The following is a 21,292-nucleotide window of genomic DNA, read 5'->3' as shown; positions in this document are numbered from 1 at the left end:
AAAAAAAAAAAAAAAAAAAATCCAGAAACAAAACAAAAACAAAAAACACTAAAATCAGGCTACCTTCCATTTTTGATAGGAGTAAAAAATGCACGTTAGTATGTCATCCCAGGTGTAGGGCTATGTATTAAAAAAAATAATTAAAAAAAAAATATATATGTATATATGTTTCTCTTAAGAGTTTAAATGCTTCAAATAAACAGTAAACTCTTTGTTCAAATATGAGATATACCTTGAGTATATTATGTTAAGGAATCCCTAGAAATGACCTTTCATCAGCCATGCCCAACAGTGGCTACCTGCTCAAAGAATCCATGCTGCTCGTAAGCAATGGCCGTTGCTGTCTCTGAATACTTGCAGCGCTTCTGCCATAAACCAGCCCACATGTCCTCCTCTTGCAACAGAGAGTAAAGCTCAGCAAGGGAATCCAATATCTCCTGAAAACAGATGGGAGTTTCTAAGTTCTTCTGACAAACACATTTTTTTAATAAAGCACCTTCAAATGAAATTTAAGTCACTTAAGAGATGCACTTACTAAAAGCACACCAGCACCGGCAAGAGGCGATGAGCAAAGCAGGAACCCTTACCTGCTGGGGGGGCGTTATGCTCTCCTGCTCATAGAACTCTGTCGTTTGCTTTGGCTTAATCTGCAGACTCAGGCCCTTCTCAAAGGCCTGGTGCTCCAGCATCAGTGTGGAGCGGAACCAGAGGTTGTGCGTCTTCCCCAGGTACTTCAGAACACAGGGTCTGATGGGGATCGGGGGGACACACTGGGACATGGCTTCCACGAAGCAGTTCAACGCGCTGGGCTGGCAGTCTCGCTGCACCTGGTGGCTGCCGCTGCACAGGAATGGACTTATCTCACCTGCCAGAGCCTGGAACCCAAGAACATGCTGACTTAGGTGTTTTTTTAAATCTGGTTAAGTCTTTACATTCTCTCTCTCTGACACACACAACATCGAGGTATGTCTTTGATAATTCACTGTGTTCTTTCATGAATACTTACCAAGTGCTAAAACTTCATTTTTCCAAATAGGATTTAAAAATAAACTCACATGCTGCTGTCTGTCAGAGAGGATTTTCCACAATCTGGGAAAAAGCTGGACCCAAGTCTTCTCTGCCAGCGTCGTGGAAATGTGACAGAGCTGCACGAAGGCACTGAGCAGCGCTCCGGTCTGGGGACAGAAAAGGATGAGCTTAGACAGCCACGGGCTGTGTCTCCTGCGTGAATCTGTGGTAGACACCAGTCATGAAACGTATGTCAAGGCATCTGGAAAGTCAGTTTCCATGTGGTAACTACCACCCTCAAAGGCCTTTGGGTTCAGGGACAAAGACCCTCAGACCTCACTCCTGGTGGGGACGGCTCTCAAGGTGCCTATCTACGTTGATGAGAGCTCGTCACTTACACATGCAAGGTGCTCTGCTTGCACCCTGCTCCACACGCAGAAGACAGAGCTTTTTCTCCTTGCTCAAGGTGAAAACAACATCACTCAGATACTAGTTCAAAGACTGATTGATGCAGAAATTCAGGAATGGTCAAATTATTTGTGACAGATTATTCGTGGTTTTTCTTCAGCTAAAGTCCTGTCATGAACAGAATAATCACTATTTCTATGTAACACTCTTCAAAAGTAATGTGCAATACAGAGCTTAACAGATTCTTTCACCGGCAAGTGATCTGAGAGCTTGTGGAAGCCAGGCTTTCTAGCTGGTTAACTCTGAAAAAGCAGATGTACTTGGAGGCCCTCACTGATTTTCTTCTCTTTTATTGCACTTGAAAAATAAACCAGCAATATGTTTCATCACATATTTTTAGTAAACAAATTTACCATTTATTCCAAGGGACAGTACTAGAGAAATTAATTTTTTTCCCATATGATATTTCAACTGCTTTCTCAAATCTTTAAATTAAATATTCACCTCAGAGTCTCACAAAACTATAAGGTTTTGATTGAAATAGGAAATAAAATTCAATGTAACTGGAAAAGAAAAATTTACACTGCTACAGAATATCCCAATTTAGAATTAAAAATATTCAGGGGATAATGGCAACAACTACCCTTCCAAACGTGAATGCAGACAGACCTTCACTTCACGCAGAGTATCGAGGAATTTGTCGTGTCTATTGGTTAACATATGCAGCTGGTTTCCAATATCCTTTTCAGAAAGTTCTTTGGTTTTGGGTGTGCTGGTTTGATCCCCAGGAGCTAGTTCAATATCTATTTCTACATCCTACAGAACAAAAGCAAGCAAAACCAAAAGGTCAGAGAGTTAAAGAAAATCCAACAAATATAATTCCTCATTACATTTTTGGCAAGGAAAATTTTTATTAGTTTCCTAGGCTGAGAATTACCAATCCCAAAATCCAAAATGAAAAATGTTCCAAAATTCAAAATTTTCTGAGCACTGACATGATGCTTAAAAAGGTTGGACTTTACAGCATTTCAGATTTCAAAATTTTGAATTAAAGATGTCTGGCCAAACCTCCAAAATATGAAACACCTTTTGTTTCAAGCATTTCAGATAAGGAATATTCAACTTGTATTTACGTAATTGTGAATTCTAAAGTAAACAAAAACAAGATTAACTAAACTAAACCAATTGATCTCTCTCTCTCTCTCTTTCACACACACACACACACACACACACACACACACACACACACACGCACGCACGCGCGCGCGTGCGCGCGACAGAACCTGGGGGCTACCTCTGAGCTCAACTTTTTTTGTATTTTACTTTTAAACAAGGTTTTGCTAAGTTGCTGAGCCAGGCCTAAAACCACTGATCTTCCTGTAGTCTCCCATGTACTAATATTATAGGTGTGCACCGACACACCCAGCTGACCTCTTTTTAAAAATAACTGTGAGCCTGGCATGGTGGCGCACACACTTGTAATTCTAGTTCTTGGGAGGCCAAGACAGAAAGATCATAGGTTTGAAGCCAGCCTCAGCAACTTAGTGAGGCCCTCCACAAATTAATAAACCCTATTTCCAAATAAAAAATAAAACTGGACTGGGGGGTATAACTTTGAGAAAGCATGCCTCTAGATTCAATCCCCAGTCAAAATAAAACAATTAAAAAAAAAAAAAAAAACCCCGTAAAAATGTCACCATTTGCCAGGCGTGGTGGTGCATGCTTGTAATCCCAGCATTTGGGAGGCTGAGACCAGAGGATCACGGTTAACGGACAGCTTCAGCTACTTAGTGAGGCCCTCCGTAACTTAGTGAGACCCTGTTTCAAAATAAAGAATAAAAAAATAGGTTGAGGGGTGTAGTTTGAAGGTTAAATGCTCCTGGGTTCCATCCCCAGACACACACACACACACACACACACTCACCATTCTGTTTTCATACTTGGGTTATAGAAAGCAAAATAAAATGGTGCAAATCTTAAATATTAAAAATCATAAAGAACATTAGAATTAGGACCTATCACTTCTCAAAATGCAATATAGCTGCCTAGGCACTTTGTTCATTTGTACTAATACTGTCAGGATCACTGCAAAAAATATGGTTGTACAATGTATTGTGTCTCAAACACAAATAAATCTTATCTCTGCTGAAAACTCCTAAAAAGTCATAGTCAACAATTCATACTAAACAAACTATACTTAGTGAGACCTTCAGACACTTAGTAAAATCCCATCTCAAAGTAAAAAATAGCCGAGCATGGTGGCACACGCTCATATCTCAGTACTTGAGAGGATGAGACAGGAGGATGCCAAGTTCGAGACCAGCCCTGGCAACTTGTGAGGCCCTCCGCATCTGAGTGAGACCTTGTCTCAATAAAATAGGGCTGGGAATACAGCTCAAAGGTAGCATGTCCCTGGGTTGGATTCTCAGTACCACAATAAATAAATAAGTTAATAAATAAATAAATAAATAAATGGCTGGGAGTGTAGTCAGAGGTATCCCCTGGGCTCTATTCATAGCACCAAGAAAGAGAGGGGGAGGAAGGGAAGGAAGAGAAGGGAGGGAGATCTAGTCTAATTGATCTGGTTTTTATTTATTTTAGAATTTAAATTATTTAAGTCGATAGGATAATCACCTGGTATGCACCCTTGAGAATACAGAATCCTTCCAAGATGGCAATTTATTTCATTTAGTATGACTGCAGTAAGGGAAGACTGAACTAACCAGTCTCATGTTTAACAACAGTAAAGAAAAATTTTAAAGTCTTATTTGTTAATAAAGGAGGAGCTATCCTACATAGGGGAGAGAAACCCTCTCACCCTCTTTTTGGAGCAGAGAAAGACAGCATTCAACCTGTCACTGCTACATAACTGTTCTCTTTTTTTCTTTTTTGCGGTACTGGGATGGAGCCCAGGGGGGCATTCTACCTCCGAGCTACACCCCCAGCCCTCTTTTTTATTTTTTATTTTGAGACAGGATCTCACTAAGTTGCGGAGGGCTTCACTAAGTAGTGGAGGCTGGCCATGAATCTGGAATCCTCCTCTCTAAGCCTCCCAAGTACTAGGATTACAGGCATGTGCCATCACATCTGACTGTTCATGACTGTTTTCTAAGACCCAACACTGCAAATGGACTGAGATTCCCAAAGCCAGCCATTCAAAACGCAGTGCCTAAAGACTCAGCCTGCTGTCCTGTCAGCCACTTCTCCACAGGGGATTAATCATTGAAACCTCGGCATCAGCCTTGGTAGACATGTTCTTGGGGACTACAGGCTCCAAGCAGCCCATCCCTGAACAGGGTGGAGATATGGAAGGTCTTAGCAAGTTGCCAGGGGAACCAGTTAGAGCTGGGCTTCCTTTACGGCAGGTATTACTCCCTAAAGCAGTGCTTTACAGCACAACTGGGCTTTTCTGACATGGAGAGAAATCTCCAAACAGTACTCTGTGCTAAGCCAGACCAGCTCATGACAAAGCCACATGAAAACAGAATGGCAACACAAGCTGCTGCTCAACTTTAACTGTATAGAGCACCACACTGAGAGCTTTCAGGTAGAAGCAGGTTTCCAAACGCTGCTCTTGCTGACATGAGACTCCCACTGAACGGGATGTCAGCCTGAGGAATGCAGAGAAAGCCTCACCTCTTCCTTGGACTCGCTGTTCTCCCGCTCCCGAGGCTCCTGCTTGACGTGCGTGACCATGGCGAAGGCGGCGCGGTCGTGGCTATCGGCCAGGTTGATGACGTTGGTTATGGAGGGGAGCATAGCTCCCTGGCAGCTGGTCCCAATGGGCGTGTTCTTCTCACACACAGCCAGGAGGAGCTGGAGAGGATTATGCAGAAGGTAAGCCTAAGATGGACACATGGCACTAGTGGCATGTGGACTCGGGTCACGCCTGGACGTCTCAACAGGTGTGCACACAAAGATGACCCAAGCCCACAGCTGAGGTCGGACGGGGTCTGGCCTCCCTTCCAGCAGTCCTCTGCTGGGTCTCGCTGGCTCAGTGGTCCAGTGCAACTGAGCAGCTTTCCCCTTCTCCTGTACTGCAGGGCTTCCTCTTTTCTGCCTCTCAGAGCATCTCACAGACGCAGAAGTCAAAGAAGACCTCTGTTTGCTCGTCTACTACTTTTCCTCCTCTCTCAGTGCCCATATCAAATCTCCAAGCCCTGCCTGTATCTCCTCCTACTTGGACGGAACTTCCTAACTCATCTCCAAACCCACCTCCTCAGATCTGTCTCCTCCACACAGACACCTCCCACACCCCTGAAGACCTCCCACTGCCTCAGGGGTCAGCACAAGCTGCTCACAGTGGTGCACAAGACTTACTGCGATGTGAGCCTAGCCTGCTTCTGTAGCCAGATACTCCTCTCACTCTCACCACACCTGAGGCTATTCTCCATGCGGCACCCGGTTTCTGCCACACTGGTTTCATCACAGGGTCTGTGCTCACACTGCCCTCAACCAAGCTACTCTCACAATCCTCAAATATTAACTGAGCACCCGCCAGGTGCTGGTGGGGGCCACCGACACACATCAAATTCAGAGATGGTGTCCCCAGGATCTGAAGCGTAAAAGGGAAAGACAAGCCCAAAGACGAGGTGGGCTGACAGAGAACAGGGCTCTCAGTGGGAAGAATATGTTAAATTTGAGATCTCCTATATAGCATGCTGAATATAGCTAATAGAAGAGTATCGTGCCTTTTAAAGTTTCTAAGAAAGCAAAGTTCAAATGTTCTCACTGCAGAAAATGTTATACTTTTAAAATGAGAGCTAACCAGCCGGGTGTGGTGGCGCATGCTTGTAATCCCCGCGCTTGGGAGGCGGAGACAGGAAGATTGTGCTGGTTCGGAGCCAGCCTCGCTGGCTTAAGAGACCCTGTTTCCAAATAAAACATAGGTCTGGGAGTGTAGCCCAGAGGAAGGGCTTCCAGGAACCCCAGTACCACCAAAAAATAAAAAAATAAATTAAAAAAAATGAGAACTAACTAGCTTTAATTATTCCACACTATATTCACAAATTATAACATTACCTTATAGTCTATAAATATACACAATTATAAATTCTCAATTTATATATTTTTTTTGTGTGTGATACTCGGGGTGGAACCCAGGAGGTTTTCTACCTCTGGGCTACACTCTCTGACTTGATCCTCCTGTCTCAGCCTCCCAAATGCTGGGATTACAAGCGTGCGCCACCACACCCAGTGGTCAATTTATACTTTTAAAGAAAGGACAAGAAAAGAAAATGGGACGTGGAAGTCAGCTTGGCAGGAGAATAACGGGGAGGGAGAGGAGGCAATGGTTCCTTTACTGGGGGACATGGCATCCAACGTGCAGGCTGGGTTTTATGGGTACAAGGGTAAGTAGTAATGTCATCTTTGTTCCTTAAGAATAATTTTTGCAGCAACAGAGGTAACTACAGTAGATAGGAAGGGAGGCAGGTGAACACTCATCTTTGTGAGGGACGAGGGTGGCCAGAGCGGTCTAAAACTGCTAACTCCAGGGATGAAGAAGGAAGGATCCGGCCGAGGCCCTTCCTGTGATCGATTCATGTGTACTTGCCATGACGACATCTTGCTCATCTTTTCATTTTTAGTACCTGGCCCAGTCCCCAGCACCTAACAGCAGTTGTCAGGTGAGTGATGGGCAAAGCAGGGAACTGTGTCCCCACTGCGTTGCCATTAGCAAAATTCCAATTCCCTGCTGCATGTGACAGTGAAAAAACACCCATGCAGCACCAAGTGTGATAACAAGTTCTCACTGACACCTAGTGCCATAATTTCCTTCCTTTGCATTAGTGAGAATTTCTGTCTCAGTTGTCTTCATTATAGGTAAGCAGACAAGTACCTGCTTAGCACTGGTAACTGCTATACAAAACCTAAGTTGTCTGGTGCCCAAGTGGCTGAATGGCCCCAAGAATGGAGGCGAGCTGTGTCTAACATCGCGCAAGCCGGAAGTCTCATGGAAATCCTGTGGGTCAGGAGCCTCCGCCTTGCCTTTCACCGAATGTTTGCTGATCCTGCTCCGGGCCTGGACTTCATTTTCACAGCACTCACCATTTACACCTGGCCTGCGTTTCCAGAGCCTAAGTCCTCATGTGAAGGACTCTAAACTGACAGCTCCTAATCGAAGAATGATGAGGGCTGACAAGTGGATTATGTGACTAAGTTTTCTAGGACATGTAGAATTTTAGAATGCTTATACTGCTTATACTTAATCTCTGCCAACAAAATGAGAAGTATTACTAAACTTTTTGATAAAAGGTTTTAATTAGCCAAAAACGCTTTAGATGAACACTTAATCTTAAATCTTTATTTTTTTCTAAAAATCAACAGCAGGTTTATGTTAGAGATTTCTAGTTCACTCAGCTGTGTGTGATCCTGGCTTCCACGCCTCACTCAGAAAACCCATGGCAGCCCCTCAGCCACAGATGATGAGCTGAGTCTATCTTACCTCAATGCACTGCTTGATCCAAAAGTGGTTCCCCATAGCTTCCCAATTCTGCGAACAGGTCACATACAGCAGACGCTCGTAGACCCGGCGTTTCATAGAGTTGTCAAAAACCTCGAAAAATTTTGCCCTGATGAGCGGCTGGGCACAACGCAGCCCCGAGAGAAAGGCAGGTTCCAGCTTTGCGGTCAGCTCACTGCCAGACAGGGCCTCATCCCTGCGACCAGAGGATCACACCAAAACGTTAAGAGTAAGGCAAGAGAGTGGACCACTCAAGCCACGAGCAAACAAACAGAAACAGGTGGGCAGCAGCTCTCTTGAAATGCCCCTGTGGTGGCCGAGAGCGTGCTGCCAATCAGACAGGCTTAAGCCGCATTTCAGCAAAAGGCTCATTAATGATGCCAAAATATATTAAATGATTTAGTATTTAAATGAATATATCAAGTTTAGGTGTAAGTAAAAAATTAAAGTTCACTGGAAAGAGAACTCATTATGGACCAATATGTGCAATATTTGACCAAATGCTCTAATTACCTGTAGACATAGTTGACAAGGTCTAAAAACTGGGCATTTAATTCCAGGTCTTCTGGGAAACGCTTTTCTATGTAGGTCATCATCTTCACGAGCAAAATGGACTTCTCCCGGAGTGTAGGTGTCTGTACAGAATTTGTTTTAAAAAAGTCAATTACTTCTACTTAAGAAACCATATATTTAACGGTATTTCAGCTATTTGCTCTACTTTTTAAGTTCTTACAATTTTATCAAGTATAATATGACAAGGTCATTCATTTCTGAACAGAAAAATCAAAGATGACTATCTTCAGGTGCTTGAAATTAAGACATGCCAATGTAATTTTCATGAAGGGCTGACTCACTTTAGAGAGAAAGAAACTAAATTATAAAACAAATTGGAAGTTTGCAAATTTAATTTTACCACACTAAAGAAAAGAAAAAACTGTTACCGTTTTCTGGAAAGTTCATTTAACATGGCGGGGGGTGGGTGCTGGGAGCTAAACCCAAGGACATTCTGATGCCCCTATTCTTTTCCTTTTTTTTTTTTTTTTTTCCGGGTCTGGGGATGGAACCTAGTGGCATTCAACCTCTGAGCTACACCCCTTTCCCTGTTTTTTATTCTTTAGTTTGAAACTGGGTCTCACTGAGTTGCAGAGGGCCTCACTAAGTAGCTGAGGTTGTCGGCAAAAGTAGCTGAGGCTGTCCTCGAATTGCGATCCTCCAGTCTCAGCCCCCCAAATGCTAGGATTACAAGTGCGCGCCACCACGCCCAGCTTTCATTTTTTCATTTTAAAACATTTTCTTGCTAAGTTGCTAAGAGTCTTGCTAAATTGCTGAGGCTATCCTCAAACCTGAGGTCTTCCTGTCTCAGCTTCTCAAGTACTGAGCTTACAAGCGTGTACCATCACGTTTGGCTTCACTCTACTTTTTTTTTTTTTCCCCCAGTGGCACTGGGGATGGAACCCAAGGGCAGTTTACCTCTGAGCTACATCACCAGCCCTATTTTATTCTTTTATTTTAAAACAGGGTCTCACTAAGTTACTGAGGACCTCACACTAAGATGCTGAGGCTGGCTATAAACTTTTAATCCTCCTAACTCAGCCTCCCAAGTACTGGGATTTACAAGCATGTGCCATCATGCCCAGTTTTATTTAACTTTTTTTTTTTTTTTTTTTTTTTTAGTACTGGGGATGGAACCCAGGGGTAAACCTCCAAGCTATACCCCCAGCCCAATTTTTTAATTCTTTTGAAACAGGGTTTCACTGAGTTTGCAAAAGGCCTCACTAAGTAGTAGCTGAGGCTGTCTCCCAAAATCTGGGATTATAAGCCTGTGCCACCACACCCAGCTCCAATCAACATTTTAACAGAAGTAAAACCACAACAAGATGAGCGACCAAGTAAACTCAAGTTTCTATTCCATATCTGTTAAGTGGATAGAATGAACTCCAGCCACAAAGTAAAGATACTGTGGATACAAACATGAGAGAAAAAAAGTTTGCTTGAGGAAGTTTCAGAAGTGTGAGAAGGTGACACTTGATTTCCTCCTGCATTCAACAGCGGGCACTTGGCCAAACTCAGCACCTCCTCACAGCTCACCTGGTTGGCTGCCATTGGGGAATTGTTCTTAACCCATTCTTCCACAATTTTCACCACCGCCCGGAGGATCTTGGCATCCGGGGACTTTTCAATGAGGGCCGTCAGGATGGTCTGGATGAAGTTCTTGCGCATCTCCATGCTCATCACGGCCAGCCGCGTCTTTACCAGCTCCAGACTCAGCATCACTAGCTCACTTGTGCCTGCGCACAGAGAACACAGCCTGACGATCTCCAGAGAGTTAGTGGGCCACCATTCTGCACTGCGTGACACGCTGTGTCTGCCCACATCCCCCAGATCTTTTCTCTGTCAACCACTTCTGGGATCTGAGTGACTCGTCACTTCCTCACTGCTTCACCTGGTGAAGGTGGCCTCTTGGGGGGGGGGGGGCAATGAACTGCTGTGACCCACACGGGCTGCCTTAGGCTCCCCGCACCCTGCCACAAAACCTCAATGACAGCATTTGGGTCCCGAGGCTCATCCAGCATCCATGCCACCGCTGCCCCTGCAAACGGCCCACCCCCACCTATCACCCAGCACAGAGCCCGGGCTCTCATCTGGAGCGTGTGGTTTCATTCTTCAGAAATAGCACCTCTAACTAAGACAACTCAGTTTTACAGCAATCTCACTTAGCGAAGGCTCTATGTAAGAATCCAACCGCCTCAGAACTTTTTCATTGTTATACCCACAAATCTTAAAAGCATATTTTTGCAATGACTCTTGTTTTGATTTTAAATCTCTTTGTTATAGAGCATACGTGACAAGCTTTGTATAAACAACAGGACTTCACATTAACTGTGATTACACTGGAGGTCGATCACACAGCCTGAACCATGTGGTCAGAGGAAACGTAGGCCCAAGGTTGTCACCTGCAGTTGCTTCGGTGCTTCCGGATGCTGCCTGTGGATTTAAATGCTCGCGGACCATCTTCTGCAGGGAGCGCATGAAGACGGAGATCAGCCTGTCGATGTAGCTCGGGTTGTTGCTACAGGCCGACTTGAGGATCATTAGAGTCCCTGTGGTGTAGGAATTGCAGTTGTTTTACAGAGAAGTCTTAACACCAGGACTGAATAACAAAAATGAGCTTTGAAAACATTATAATCTGACACAAGTATAGACAGATCCCAAATGCCAACACTGTATGCTCACAGAGAGTAAACACTACATTCTGAAACAGTGTCTTTACTCCCAATTCTTGACGACAGCCACCACCGCCATGCAGGGCTCACTTCTGTGCTTCAGTGTAAACAAGTCTCCCCTTTATTCCGAATTTTGGTTTTAGGTTTTAACAAACCACCCTCAGTTTGGGGGCAACAGAAAAAAGAAAAGAAAATTTTTCTAGCCCATCTGGACACAACAAATATTTTAGAATTCAATTTGCACATCATTCCAAAAAAAGTGCATAAGATCAGTTAAACTAGAACATGTACAAAATAGATGAAAGAATTTATCTTTCATAATTAATATTTCTATAATCACTATGACCCTGGCAGGTGCCAGCCTCTCAGATTTGGATTGTTTCAGGCAGGCCTTGCTAAAGGTTGATTCTCAGACAGCAGTCAGTGTAGGGCCTGATTCTAGGACTGTAACCCATGACATCCGTGGAGGCAATAATGAACTCAGAATGTGTCCTGCTGTTCTTGGTTGCTGTGCTCTCCTTTACTGAGCAAACATGGGTGACAGAGATCTGGATCTGTCACAAGGAGGACAGTACTGCCAACTCTCCAAGCTCACTTCACCCTCTGCTGGCCCAGGCCTGCTGCCACCCCACAAGGGAGGGGACACCGCTGGTGGAGATCAGCTCTTCTTCTCAGAGTCCTTGGGAGAATGAAGTAGAGACATTCATCTCTGCTGTGAGAGGAGCCAGAATTTGTGAATTTGGCCCCTAAAGTCACAAAAGCAGTTCCTACTCTCCATATCTGCCTGGTTCCAAATTACAGAGCAAATCTGAAGGATACTATTTAAACCAAATTTAACTGGTTCCTAAATTTCAGAGGGCAAATAACCAAAGTTTGGAAAGCAAGGAATTTATACAAAAATAAAGTATTCAGACTTCAAATTCAAACATAAGCATATGCACAAGGGCTATTTGTACATGTATATGAGTACACACATGCATAGAAAAATGAGACACACCAAAATGTTAATCCTGGCAACGAAAAAGTAAGGAGGCTGGTAGGTGACCTTTATTTAGTCTTCCCTCACTTGCATGTTTTGTTTGTGTACGCATGTGTGTGTGGGTTGGGGGCTGGTGATTGAGCCCAGGGACATTCTTCTTCTGAGCTACATCCTCAGCCCTTTTATTTTTTTGGAAACATGACCTCAGTAAGTTGCCAAGAGTCTCATTAAGTTGCTGAGGCTAGCCTCGAACCTTCATCCTCCTGTCTCAAGTCTCCAAAATACTGAGATTACAGGTTTGCACCACCATACCCATATCTTCATTTGTATTTTCAAAGTTTTACAAAAGAACTATAGAATAAGGAAAAGAAAAATCTGTGAGATGCTAACCCAAAGTCTAAGATATAAGCTTGACTAAAATCGAGATTAGCTATACATATAACTTCTGAGTATCTGGGGCAAAAGTTACTGAATTTCCCTGATTACTTTTTACAAAGTAAAAATGACAAAGGATTACAAAGCCTTGCTGATTAGGCAGGGACAAGACTTGTGAGTGGCTTGTTGGCAGGTGGACACACTAGAGAAGGCAGTAAGTACACACTAGCACACAGAGTTAGCAGCATCTCTGCGTTCAGTGCAATACGGGGTCAGCAGTATCCATGCACTATGAGGCAACTCCCCTCATAAGTAAGCCTGCACTGGAGGCTAAGCTGGGAGGCACAGAGGAAAGCCCTGGTAATGGGCCAGGGAGGGCCGCTTACCTCAGACTCCAGGGGAGTGGTCTTGAGGGCAAGGGACAATATCCAGAGTCCTCAACAAAACATCCACTTGAAGTTCCTCCTAACAACCTGAGCCTTTCCCAGGACACATGTCCAGTTAATAGGAACAAATACCCACTCAAGCACTGCTGACAAAACCATATACACACCAAAGAGCTGGGAGGGGTTTGCATTGGTGGCCTTCTCGTAGTTGGTGAGTCCTTCATAGATGACCTTCCCAACAGCCGCGTAGAGGCACTCCAGCTCTTCATACTTGGAGGCCACACTGGAAGTGCCTGAAACAGAAGGTGGGGACAGGGCACTAGTGTCAGGGCTCCAGGCCCACAGGGTCCTCACCCAGGGGCTGAGCTGTAGTTGTCTGATCTCTGAGCAACTCACACAGGCACCTGTCCACCAATACAGAACAGCACGGGCTCCTCTCTGGGCTGGTTCCCATTTACTCAAGGGAGGACAGCTCTTAACTCACCATTCCTTCCCAGAATGTGCTTCAAACACATTTGTTCTTAATATGCAAAACCGTGATCTTGCAAATTGCCCAAGGTTTGCTATGATACTTAAAACCTAACTTCCCCTTTAATACCTGAAGAAAATAGTAATAGTTTAACAGATGAAGAAATAAATTTCCAATGCAATGCCATTAAGAAGTTTTTATGTTAAAAAAAATTTTTTTAAAGAAATGCTGAGCAAAGTAGGATAACAAAAGGCTCAATGTAGAACTCTCAACTAAAAGTTTGTCCACTCCAATAAAACAGGAGGCATGGACAGAAAGGTCACCTACTTGGTTCTGTTGGGAAAATGCTCATGAGGCGTGATAGGAGGCTGTGGACAGCTCGCAACACTTTGGTGTTTCCACAGGTCATGCAGGCAGCGATGCCACGCTGCAAGGGCTTAAAGCTACTGAGAATGGCTGGGGACTGGAGGACGGTGAGCAAGAAACTCAGCACTTCCAATCCTGTGCAAATATTTCCATAGTTGACCTGATTTGGCTGCTCCTGTGATGAAAAACAGAGATCACAAATGAAATATGTACTATGGTAAAATGAATTATAGAAACATATCTATCAAGATTTAAAACTGTATACCATCAACTATTTAGAAACTAAGTAAAAAGCCACAGAGGAATATATTATTCTTGATAAAGCATACAGCTACATAAAAAGTAAGATTTTTTTGCCGGGTGCATGCTTGTAATCTCCGTGCTTGAGAGGCGGAGACACGACGATCGCACAGGTTTGAAGCCAGCCATGCTGGCTTAAGAGACCCTGTTTCAAAAAAAAAAGGTATAAAATAGGTCTCGGAGTGTAGCTCGGAAGTAGAAGGGTTTCCAGGAACTCCAGTGCCACCAAAAAAAAAAAATAATAATAAGATTTTATAATGTGTCTTCTATAAATTTGCTTCATATATTTAATCAAACCTCTTTTTAAAAGGCTCATTAAAAGCCAGATTTGGTGGCATGGCATATGCCTATTATCCTAGTACTGGGCCAATCTAATAGATGATGGAAGAACTAAGAATAAATAAAATTGAAATAAATTAGGAAACATGGTTTATAGGAGGATAAGCACTGCATCATGGAAGCTTTGTTTCTGTGGTTTACACAAGCCTTGCGTACGCACTACGTGTATGCAATATGTGTATGCACTGAGATGCAAGATAAAATCTCTCACCATGGATTATGGGTGTGGATAAAGGCGAAAGGCAATTTTAGCATGGCATGTTGCTTCATGAGAATACTATCCGTGAAGCTGCAGACTGCCCGCTATGGCTGAGCTTTCAATAATGAATGCATCTGATGGGAAAGTAGTTCAATCTTTCAAAAAGACAAAGAGAAGCCAGGCATGATGGCGCACGCATATAATCCCCAAACTTGGGAGGCTGAGACAAGAGGACTGCCAAGTTCAAAGCCAGTCCCAGCAATGTAATGAGGTGCTCACAATCCTAGAGAGACCCTGTTTCCAAATAAAGAAATAAAATTGGGCTGGTAGTGTAGCTTGGAGGTAGAATGCCTCTAGGTTCAATCCTCAGTACCAAACAAACAAACAAGAACAACAACAAAATACAAAGAGCAATCTAAAAGCTAAGCACCACCCAGATAGAATCAAAGTACTTGTAGTAGTCCTGGTCATGGCTCAAGACTGTGCTTTATGACTTTTCAAAACTTAAGCGACATTGTTATTGTTCGCAGTCCAAACAAGTGCCTCCAGCAGGTCTTATAATCCTGATCTCTGTCAAGCATCTAGACAAACGGAATCTATGATGGCAATCAAAGACAAGAGAGCAGTTTTGCTATCACCAGAAAATTATAGGACCATGGCTGTCAGAAAGCAACAGGACACTAGAACACTCAGGAGACTGCCCCATGTGCTGATGACCTAACAGCAGGGCCCGCATCACCAAAAACCTGTTTTTAAAATTCACATTTATTTTAAGAGTTATATAAATCAACTAAAAATGGTTTTCCAAGGCAATTGGTAGATCAGCCGGACGTGGTGGTGCACACTTGTAATCCCAGTACTTGAGAGGCTGAGACAGAAGGATCACAGGTTCTTGGCCAGCCTCAGGTACTTAGTGAAGGCTTCTGCAACTTAGTGAAAACTTATTTCAAAATAAAGAATAAAAAATTGGGCTGGGGGTGTAGATCGGAGGTAGAATATCCCTGGGTTCCATTCCCAGTACTGCAAAAAATAAAAATAAAGATGATGCACTTGAGAAGCCAGGAGTGGTACCACAGGCTTCTAATCCCAGTACTTGGGAGGCTGAGACAGGAGGATCACAGGTTTATGGCCAGCCTCAGCTATTTAGTGAGGCCTCCACAACTCAGTGAGGTCCTGTTTTCAAATAAAAAATAAAATAGATTTGGAAATGTAGTTCAGAGGCAGGATGACCCAGGTTCAATGCCCAGTACGCACCCCATCTAAAAAAAAAATGCATCTGAGAAATGGAAAACAACAGTCCTAAGTATATTCGGGGTTGAGAACTGAAGTTTCAAAACCATGTTCAGTGACTCAAAGTGGCTACTCCTTCCCAACAGCCTGAGGGAAAAGTGGGCAAGGCCACTGGCTGGCCAGGGTCTGGGAGATTTGGTTTTAGGTCAGAAAGAAGCCCTAAATGCCCATTCCTGAGCCCAAGTGACAGCATCTGATAACAGCCTCGAGGACCCCACCTTGGCCTAGCAGACCTGTGCACCTACCACAGTCATCAGCAGCTTGTCGAACCACTGCAGCTTGAGCTCAGACTTGGACCACATATCCGGCCGTAGCGCAGTCTTCAGAAGATTGACGCAGCGGCGAGAGAGCACCTCCCCAGGAGACCCTGCGGTGTTGGTGCTGTCATTGACCTAGAAATGCAGCCAAGTCAAAGCCAGCATGTGGCCGAGTATGCTTAGAGTCACTCTAATACCCAGTGACACTGCTCGTCCACTAGGCCCGCGCCCTCGCCTTTCAGCTCACTGCTTCATGGCCACCTTCTCTGGACCACTTGCCCTGAGCGCCCTCTCCTTTGCAGCATGTGGGTGGTGACTGAGAGCAGGCCCCCTCCCCTTGGGGCCTCCCAATACACTGAACACTATAGATACACAAGGTGTTATTTACTGGTTGGACAGTTTAGCAAATTCTTTCAGTTCTTGGGAATTCTTAATAGTATTGCAAAATACACAGTTTTGTACAGTAGTTTTAAAAATTTAAGATCCTCAAACTAAAAATGAGACTTAGAAAAATTTCATTGACAGAAGATTTCTGAAATACAGATGTTTCAGAAATGGAATGCAAACAATTTTGTCAATATAAGCTGATATGATAAACCCAAGCTATAACTTCAGTATGACTTCATACTGTGCAAATTTCATGTAGGTTAAATCATCTCAACACCAATATAAGCTGTATACCATTCCCATTTTAAGAATCTAGAAAACTTAGAAGTTACATAACTGGCCCAGATCACTGAGCTACCATATTTCGCCAAAGTACAGATGTCATTAATTTTAAGACACATCATTATTTTATTAGCTCTGAAAGAAACAAAAAAAATTTTTTTAATTATACCAATTATAAGACACAGGCATATTTCAGAAATAATAACCTACCAAGAGAAATCTCAGGCCTGGTCTATTTTTTGTTTTGTTTTGTTTGCTAAACTGTCATAGAAAATATTCTATAGTGTACTAAGAAGCTGTGGTTCTTCAGAGTCCTGTACCTGACAAGCCACTCGGATGAGAAAATTCACCACTGTGTCTGTGTGCTGTTTGTCAATGGGCTTGGCGAGAAGAGAGTCAGCTCCAGGCAGCGACTGGCTCCTTCCAAACACCTAGAAAAGGGTCATATTTGAGTCAAGAAGGGAACTCCCCAGAATTTCCTACACAAGAGGCTGACTCGTTCGGCCAGCTGACAGGTACAATGGGATACTGCTTGAGGCATGGGGGACATGAGGGACAGATGCTGCCGCTACTCTCATGAAGCTTATAGACCCAGCAGACAGGCAGCTGACCACACAAAGTGGCCGCTCAAGTGATGGAGACCCAGGGGAGCATGGAATGACCAAGAGGAGGCTGGTCATCAGAGAGAACGATGGCTCGAGGTAGAAGAAAGAGGGCCAGTGACACATCCTAAGCACCAAGGGACCTGGAGCCTGCTAAATAAAGGGAAAGGTGGGTGGCTGAGCAGAGCGAGCAGGTGCCCAGGGACAAGAGCCACCAGCAGAGCCGGCTCCCAGGGACGGCAGGCCTGGGGCAGGAGGAGAACAGAGACCACCTGACCTACACTTTATTCTTACTTTTAGTTTCAAAGTAAGAGCCACAAGAAACTATAAATATAGTAAAGAGGTCCTACAAACCCCCTACTCAGCTTTTCCTGATTCAAGTTTGAAAAGAAGGTTTTTGGTACTCTGACTGCTTTGTGAACAATAAACACAGGAGTGGGGTAAAAGCAGAAGCAGCACAAGGAACCAGGAGGCAGGTTCAGCACCCATGGCTGGGGAGTTGAGGGAGACGCGGGTCACAGTGGTATAGGGAGGGCTGGCGACGGCAGCAGGCATTCCCAGCAGGGCCAAAGGACTTGCTTTCGACACAGTATGGGGAGAAATGAATGGATTAAGTGCGGGAGAGCCCTGGGTGAACGTGGAGCCACCGAAGGCACTGGAACGGCTGGGGTGAGGGAACACGAAGCCGGAAGCGGAGCCAGCCAGGCCAGTGCCGACAAGCCTGCAGGTCCACACCAGTTGAGTGCCTCTGCTTCCTCTAACACCACCTCCACAAAGGGTGGGGGAGGAAGCAAAATGCCAGGGCCCTTCTTGGAGGCTGCCCTCCCCTAAGCAGGGGAGAAATATCACCTATTTAAAAATCCAATCATAAGGAGTACAGTGGTACATGCCTGTAATCCCAGTACTTAGGGGGCTGATACAGGAGGATCACAACCTCAAGGCCAGCTTCTGCAACTTAGACCCTGTTTCAAAATAAAAAGGGCTACCTACAAGTGTCGCTCAATGGTAGAGTGCCTCTGGGTTCAATCCCCATTATTCTCTCCCAACATACACATGTCAAAATCATATGGGTACACATTCTTGCTTCAAAATTTCTTTTTTTTTTCTGGTGTTCTTGTGGTGCTGGTGATGAAACCTTCGGTGGCTCCTTGCACATGCTAATCAAGTGCTCTTATCACTGAGCTATAGCCATGGTCCTCAAAAAGTTTATCTTGATTTTTTTGCAAGCAACTAACCATTACTGGAAGAACTTTAAAAAAAAAAAAAAAAAGTGCCTGGAAACTTGGGAAGCTCCGTGGGTGAGTTGTGAAAGGCTCCATTTTAAAAGAAAAATTATAAGCCCCTAGCAGCCAGCTAATATTTAAAAGAAAAACATATTTTTTACTGCAGCTTAAGAAGTATAGGCTCAAGAATGAGAAATATGCAATAAGCCCACCCTGTTCCAGGAACCTACCTAGCATCTTATCTATACTGACCGGGTCAGCGCGCCCTGTGCCAGGAACCTGCTGACTACACCTAGTATCTTATCTAACATTTGACTACAGAATGTACTTTTCAAATGATTCTGTAATTTTCTGTAAACGCATGCAATCTGGCCCAATCCCCCCCAATTAGTGGTCTTTTCCCTATAAATACCCTCAGTTCCAGTCGCTCGGGGCCAAACTCCTATACGAGTCGGCCCCAGTGCACTGGCTCCTTAATAAACCCTTTTGCTTTTGCATCAAGGAAAAGTCTCTCGTGTGTACTTGGCATCACTTATCCCAAGGCTTGACTGCGGGTCTCCCCTCTGCGGGGGTCTTTCAGGTGAAATACCCTGAAGACATTCCCAGCTGCCTCTCTTGCTCAGCACTGGGCTGCATTAAAAATGCCCAAGGTCCCACAAGGACACACAGCACTCAGAAGAAAAGTGTAAGCTCTTACTGCACTGATGGCTCCGGTGGCAGTCCTGAAGCGTTTCACTTCCTGGGCAGAATCCACAGACAGGCCTCTCTTAATGGAGGATGAGACAGAATTCACTCCTTCTCCACTGGAATTTGAGTCCATATCTGAATCCGGCTTAAAACACACACACACACACACACCTCTGACTTTACTGACTGATATCTAGGGAGCCATGTAAGGAACATGTAAGGAACACAATCAGGCATGATGCCAAGGGTTGAAGTTCCTACCTGCTGGTCCTTGATCCTCTGCAGTTCCCACTTGATGACAACCTCAGACAGGTCCACAGCCAGCCTCCTCTGCTCAATGGTGACACTGGGTGTGAAGCCCAACCTCTGCATGGCACTGACCATGTGCTGAACCAGATGGTGCCGCACTGGGTAGTACACCTATGAGCACCCACCAATGTCATGGTAGACACACAGTGGAGGCACAGTAGAGACATTAGTGTGCACACACGTGTGCATCTGATCCAACCTCATGCTCAAAGACTGTATTGTAACCGTAACAAGGAAATCTTCATTAGCTTATGCATGTGCTTCCCACGAGCCTCATGTTAAACTTCAATGTCAGTGACTATTTCGGCCTATTGGTACCAGCATTAACATGTTGAAAATATAAGCTGTTTTTAATCAGGCAAGTCTAGTTAAATGCCAAACTTCAGATTTTGATATCACAGAAGCTCAAGACATACCATTGTTTACTTAAAAGGGCCAGCAGCAAGAGAACAAGCTTTAGACTCAATCCTTTCTCCTATACCCCAAATCTGCAAGAATCATTTCTACAAAAGTAAATATGGAGCTGGGCATGACGGAGCACGCTTGTAATCCCAGCGCTTGGGAGGCTGAGAGAGGAGGATCCCACAGGTTCAAAGCCAGCCTCGGCTACTTAGTGAGGCTCTCAGCAACTTAGCGAGACCATTTCCAAATAAAAAATAGGTCTGGGAGAATAGCCTGGAGGTAGAAAGCCCCTGGGTTACACCCCCAGGACCACAAAAAAGAAAAAAAGAAAAAAGTAAATCCAGGAGTGTGTTTTAGCTATATAGAACAAGAGGTGCTAGTGGCTCTTTAAACCAGGTTACCAAAATCTATAGTCACTAAGGACCACCTCCCAAATTAAAGTAACAACTTATCTGCATTCAGGGCTAACTGTGCACTTGCAATAAAAACACAGCCTTCCATTGTAAAGAAAGCAAGCAAAGAGAAAGAAGCATACACCCAGGAAACGTTCTCTATACTACAACAATTTCTATGTTCATAAGGCCTAACTAACACACACCAATCAATGACTTGAAAACAACTTTACTACAAGATAAATGACCACATTATTAGCATAGGAAAAAAAATAAAAAGAGAGGCTCAAAGCTCAAAGCAAATGTCAGAAAATACACTGCACACTAATATGTATTTTCTACACACCTTAAAATGCTGCACTATCAGATGCAAAATATGCACCAGCTGTGGGACCGTGTGCCCCTCCTCCACAATGATCTTCCTGGTCCAGTGGGTCAGCATCTGGTGCCCATCCTCCATGCGGGCAGGCACCGCTGGAGTCAGGATGGCCATCGCCTGTCTGACAATGGCTCGGGCTTCCATTGCGTGTGCCTTGAGAAGACTGTGGAAGACCTAGAACAGGAAAGAAACTCCTATGTAGTAAGGTGAGAAGGAAGGCGTTCAAGAACAAGATACACTTAGGAGCAAGATGAGGTATTTGTGCAAAATAATTTTATAAAAATTCCTTAGGATTCTCTTATGAGAAACTGACTTTATAAAAAAGTTGTAATCAATAAATTATTCCCTCCCCCCCTTTTTTTCAGTTTTGGTACTGGGGATTGAGCCTAGGACATTCTACCTCTGAGCTACACCCCCAGCCCTTTTTATTTTAAAACAAGATCTCACTAAGTTGCTGAGGTTGACCTCAACCCTGCAATCCTCCTATCTCAGCTTCCCAAGTACTGGGAGTACAAGGATGTGCCGCCATGCCCAGTTTTAATACAATCATTCTCATATCTGTGGGA

The 21,292-nt window shown here is 44.2% G+C and overlaps 1 protein-coding gene across 4 annotated transcripts in view; it reads right to left on the bottom strand.

Moving 5' to 3' along the window:
- TRRAP (transformation/transcription domain associated protein) overlaps positions 1-21,292 on the bottom strand; it is a gene marked incomplete at both ends in the record, with an annotated part of 131,090 nt that overhangs the window by 42,429 nt on the left and 67,369 nt on the right. For all 4 annotated transcript variants that reach the window (XM_080702487.1, XM_080702488.1, XM_080702490.1 and 1 more), the window contains 16 exons: positions 300-437; positions 588-875; positions 1,056-1,175; positions 2,086-2,232; positions 5,053-5,232; positions 7,862-8,075; positions 8,393-8,514; positions 9,968-10,167; positions 10,834-10,980; positions 13,011-13,136; positions 13,640-13,853; positions 16,052-16,198; positions 17,053-17,163; positions 19,255-19,389; positions 19,506-19,664; positions 20,694-20,900. In XM_080702487.1, the coding sequence (XP_080558613.1) occupies positions 300-437; positions 588-875; positions 1,056-1,175; positions 2,086-2,232; positions 5,053-5,232; positions 7,862-8,075; positions 8,393-8,514; positions 9,968-10,167; positions 10,834-10,980; positions 13,011-13,136; positions 13,640-13,853; positions 16,052-16,198; positions 17,053-17,163; positions 19,255-19,389; positions 19,506-19,664; positions 20,694-20,900 (2,655 nt within the window). The remainder of the gene's footprint in view (positions 1-299; positions 438-587; positions 876-1,055; positions 1,176-2,085; positions 2,233-5,052; positions 5,233-7,861; positions 8,076-8,392; positions 8,515-9,967; positions 10,168-10,833; positions 10,981-13,010; positions 13,137-13,639; positions 13,854-16,051; positions 16,199-17,052; positions 17,164-19,254; positions 19,390-19,505; positions 19,665-20,693; positions 20,901-21,292) is intronic.

Source organism: Muscardinus avellanarius (genome assembly GCF_963383645.1).
Source record: "Muscardinus avellanarius genome assembly, chromosome: 10".
NCBI lineage: Eukaryota > Metazoa > Chordata > Mammalia > Rodentia > Gliridae > Muscardinus > Muscardinus avellanarius.
The sequence above is the reverse complement of the archived record's forward strand: the minus strand, read 5'-3'. Positions and strand labels throughout refer to the sequence as shown.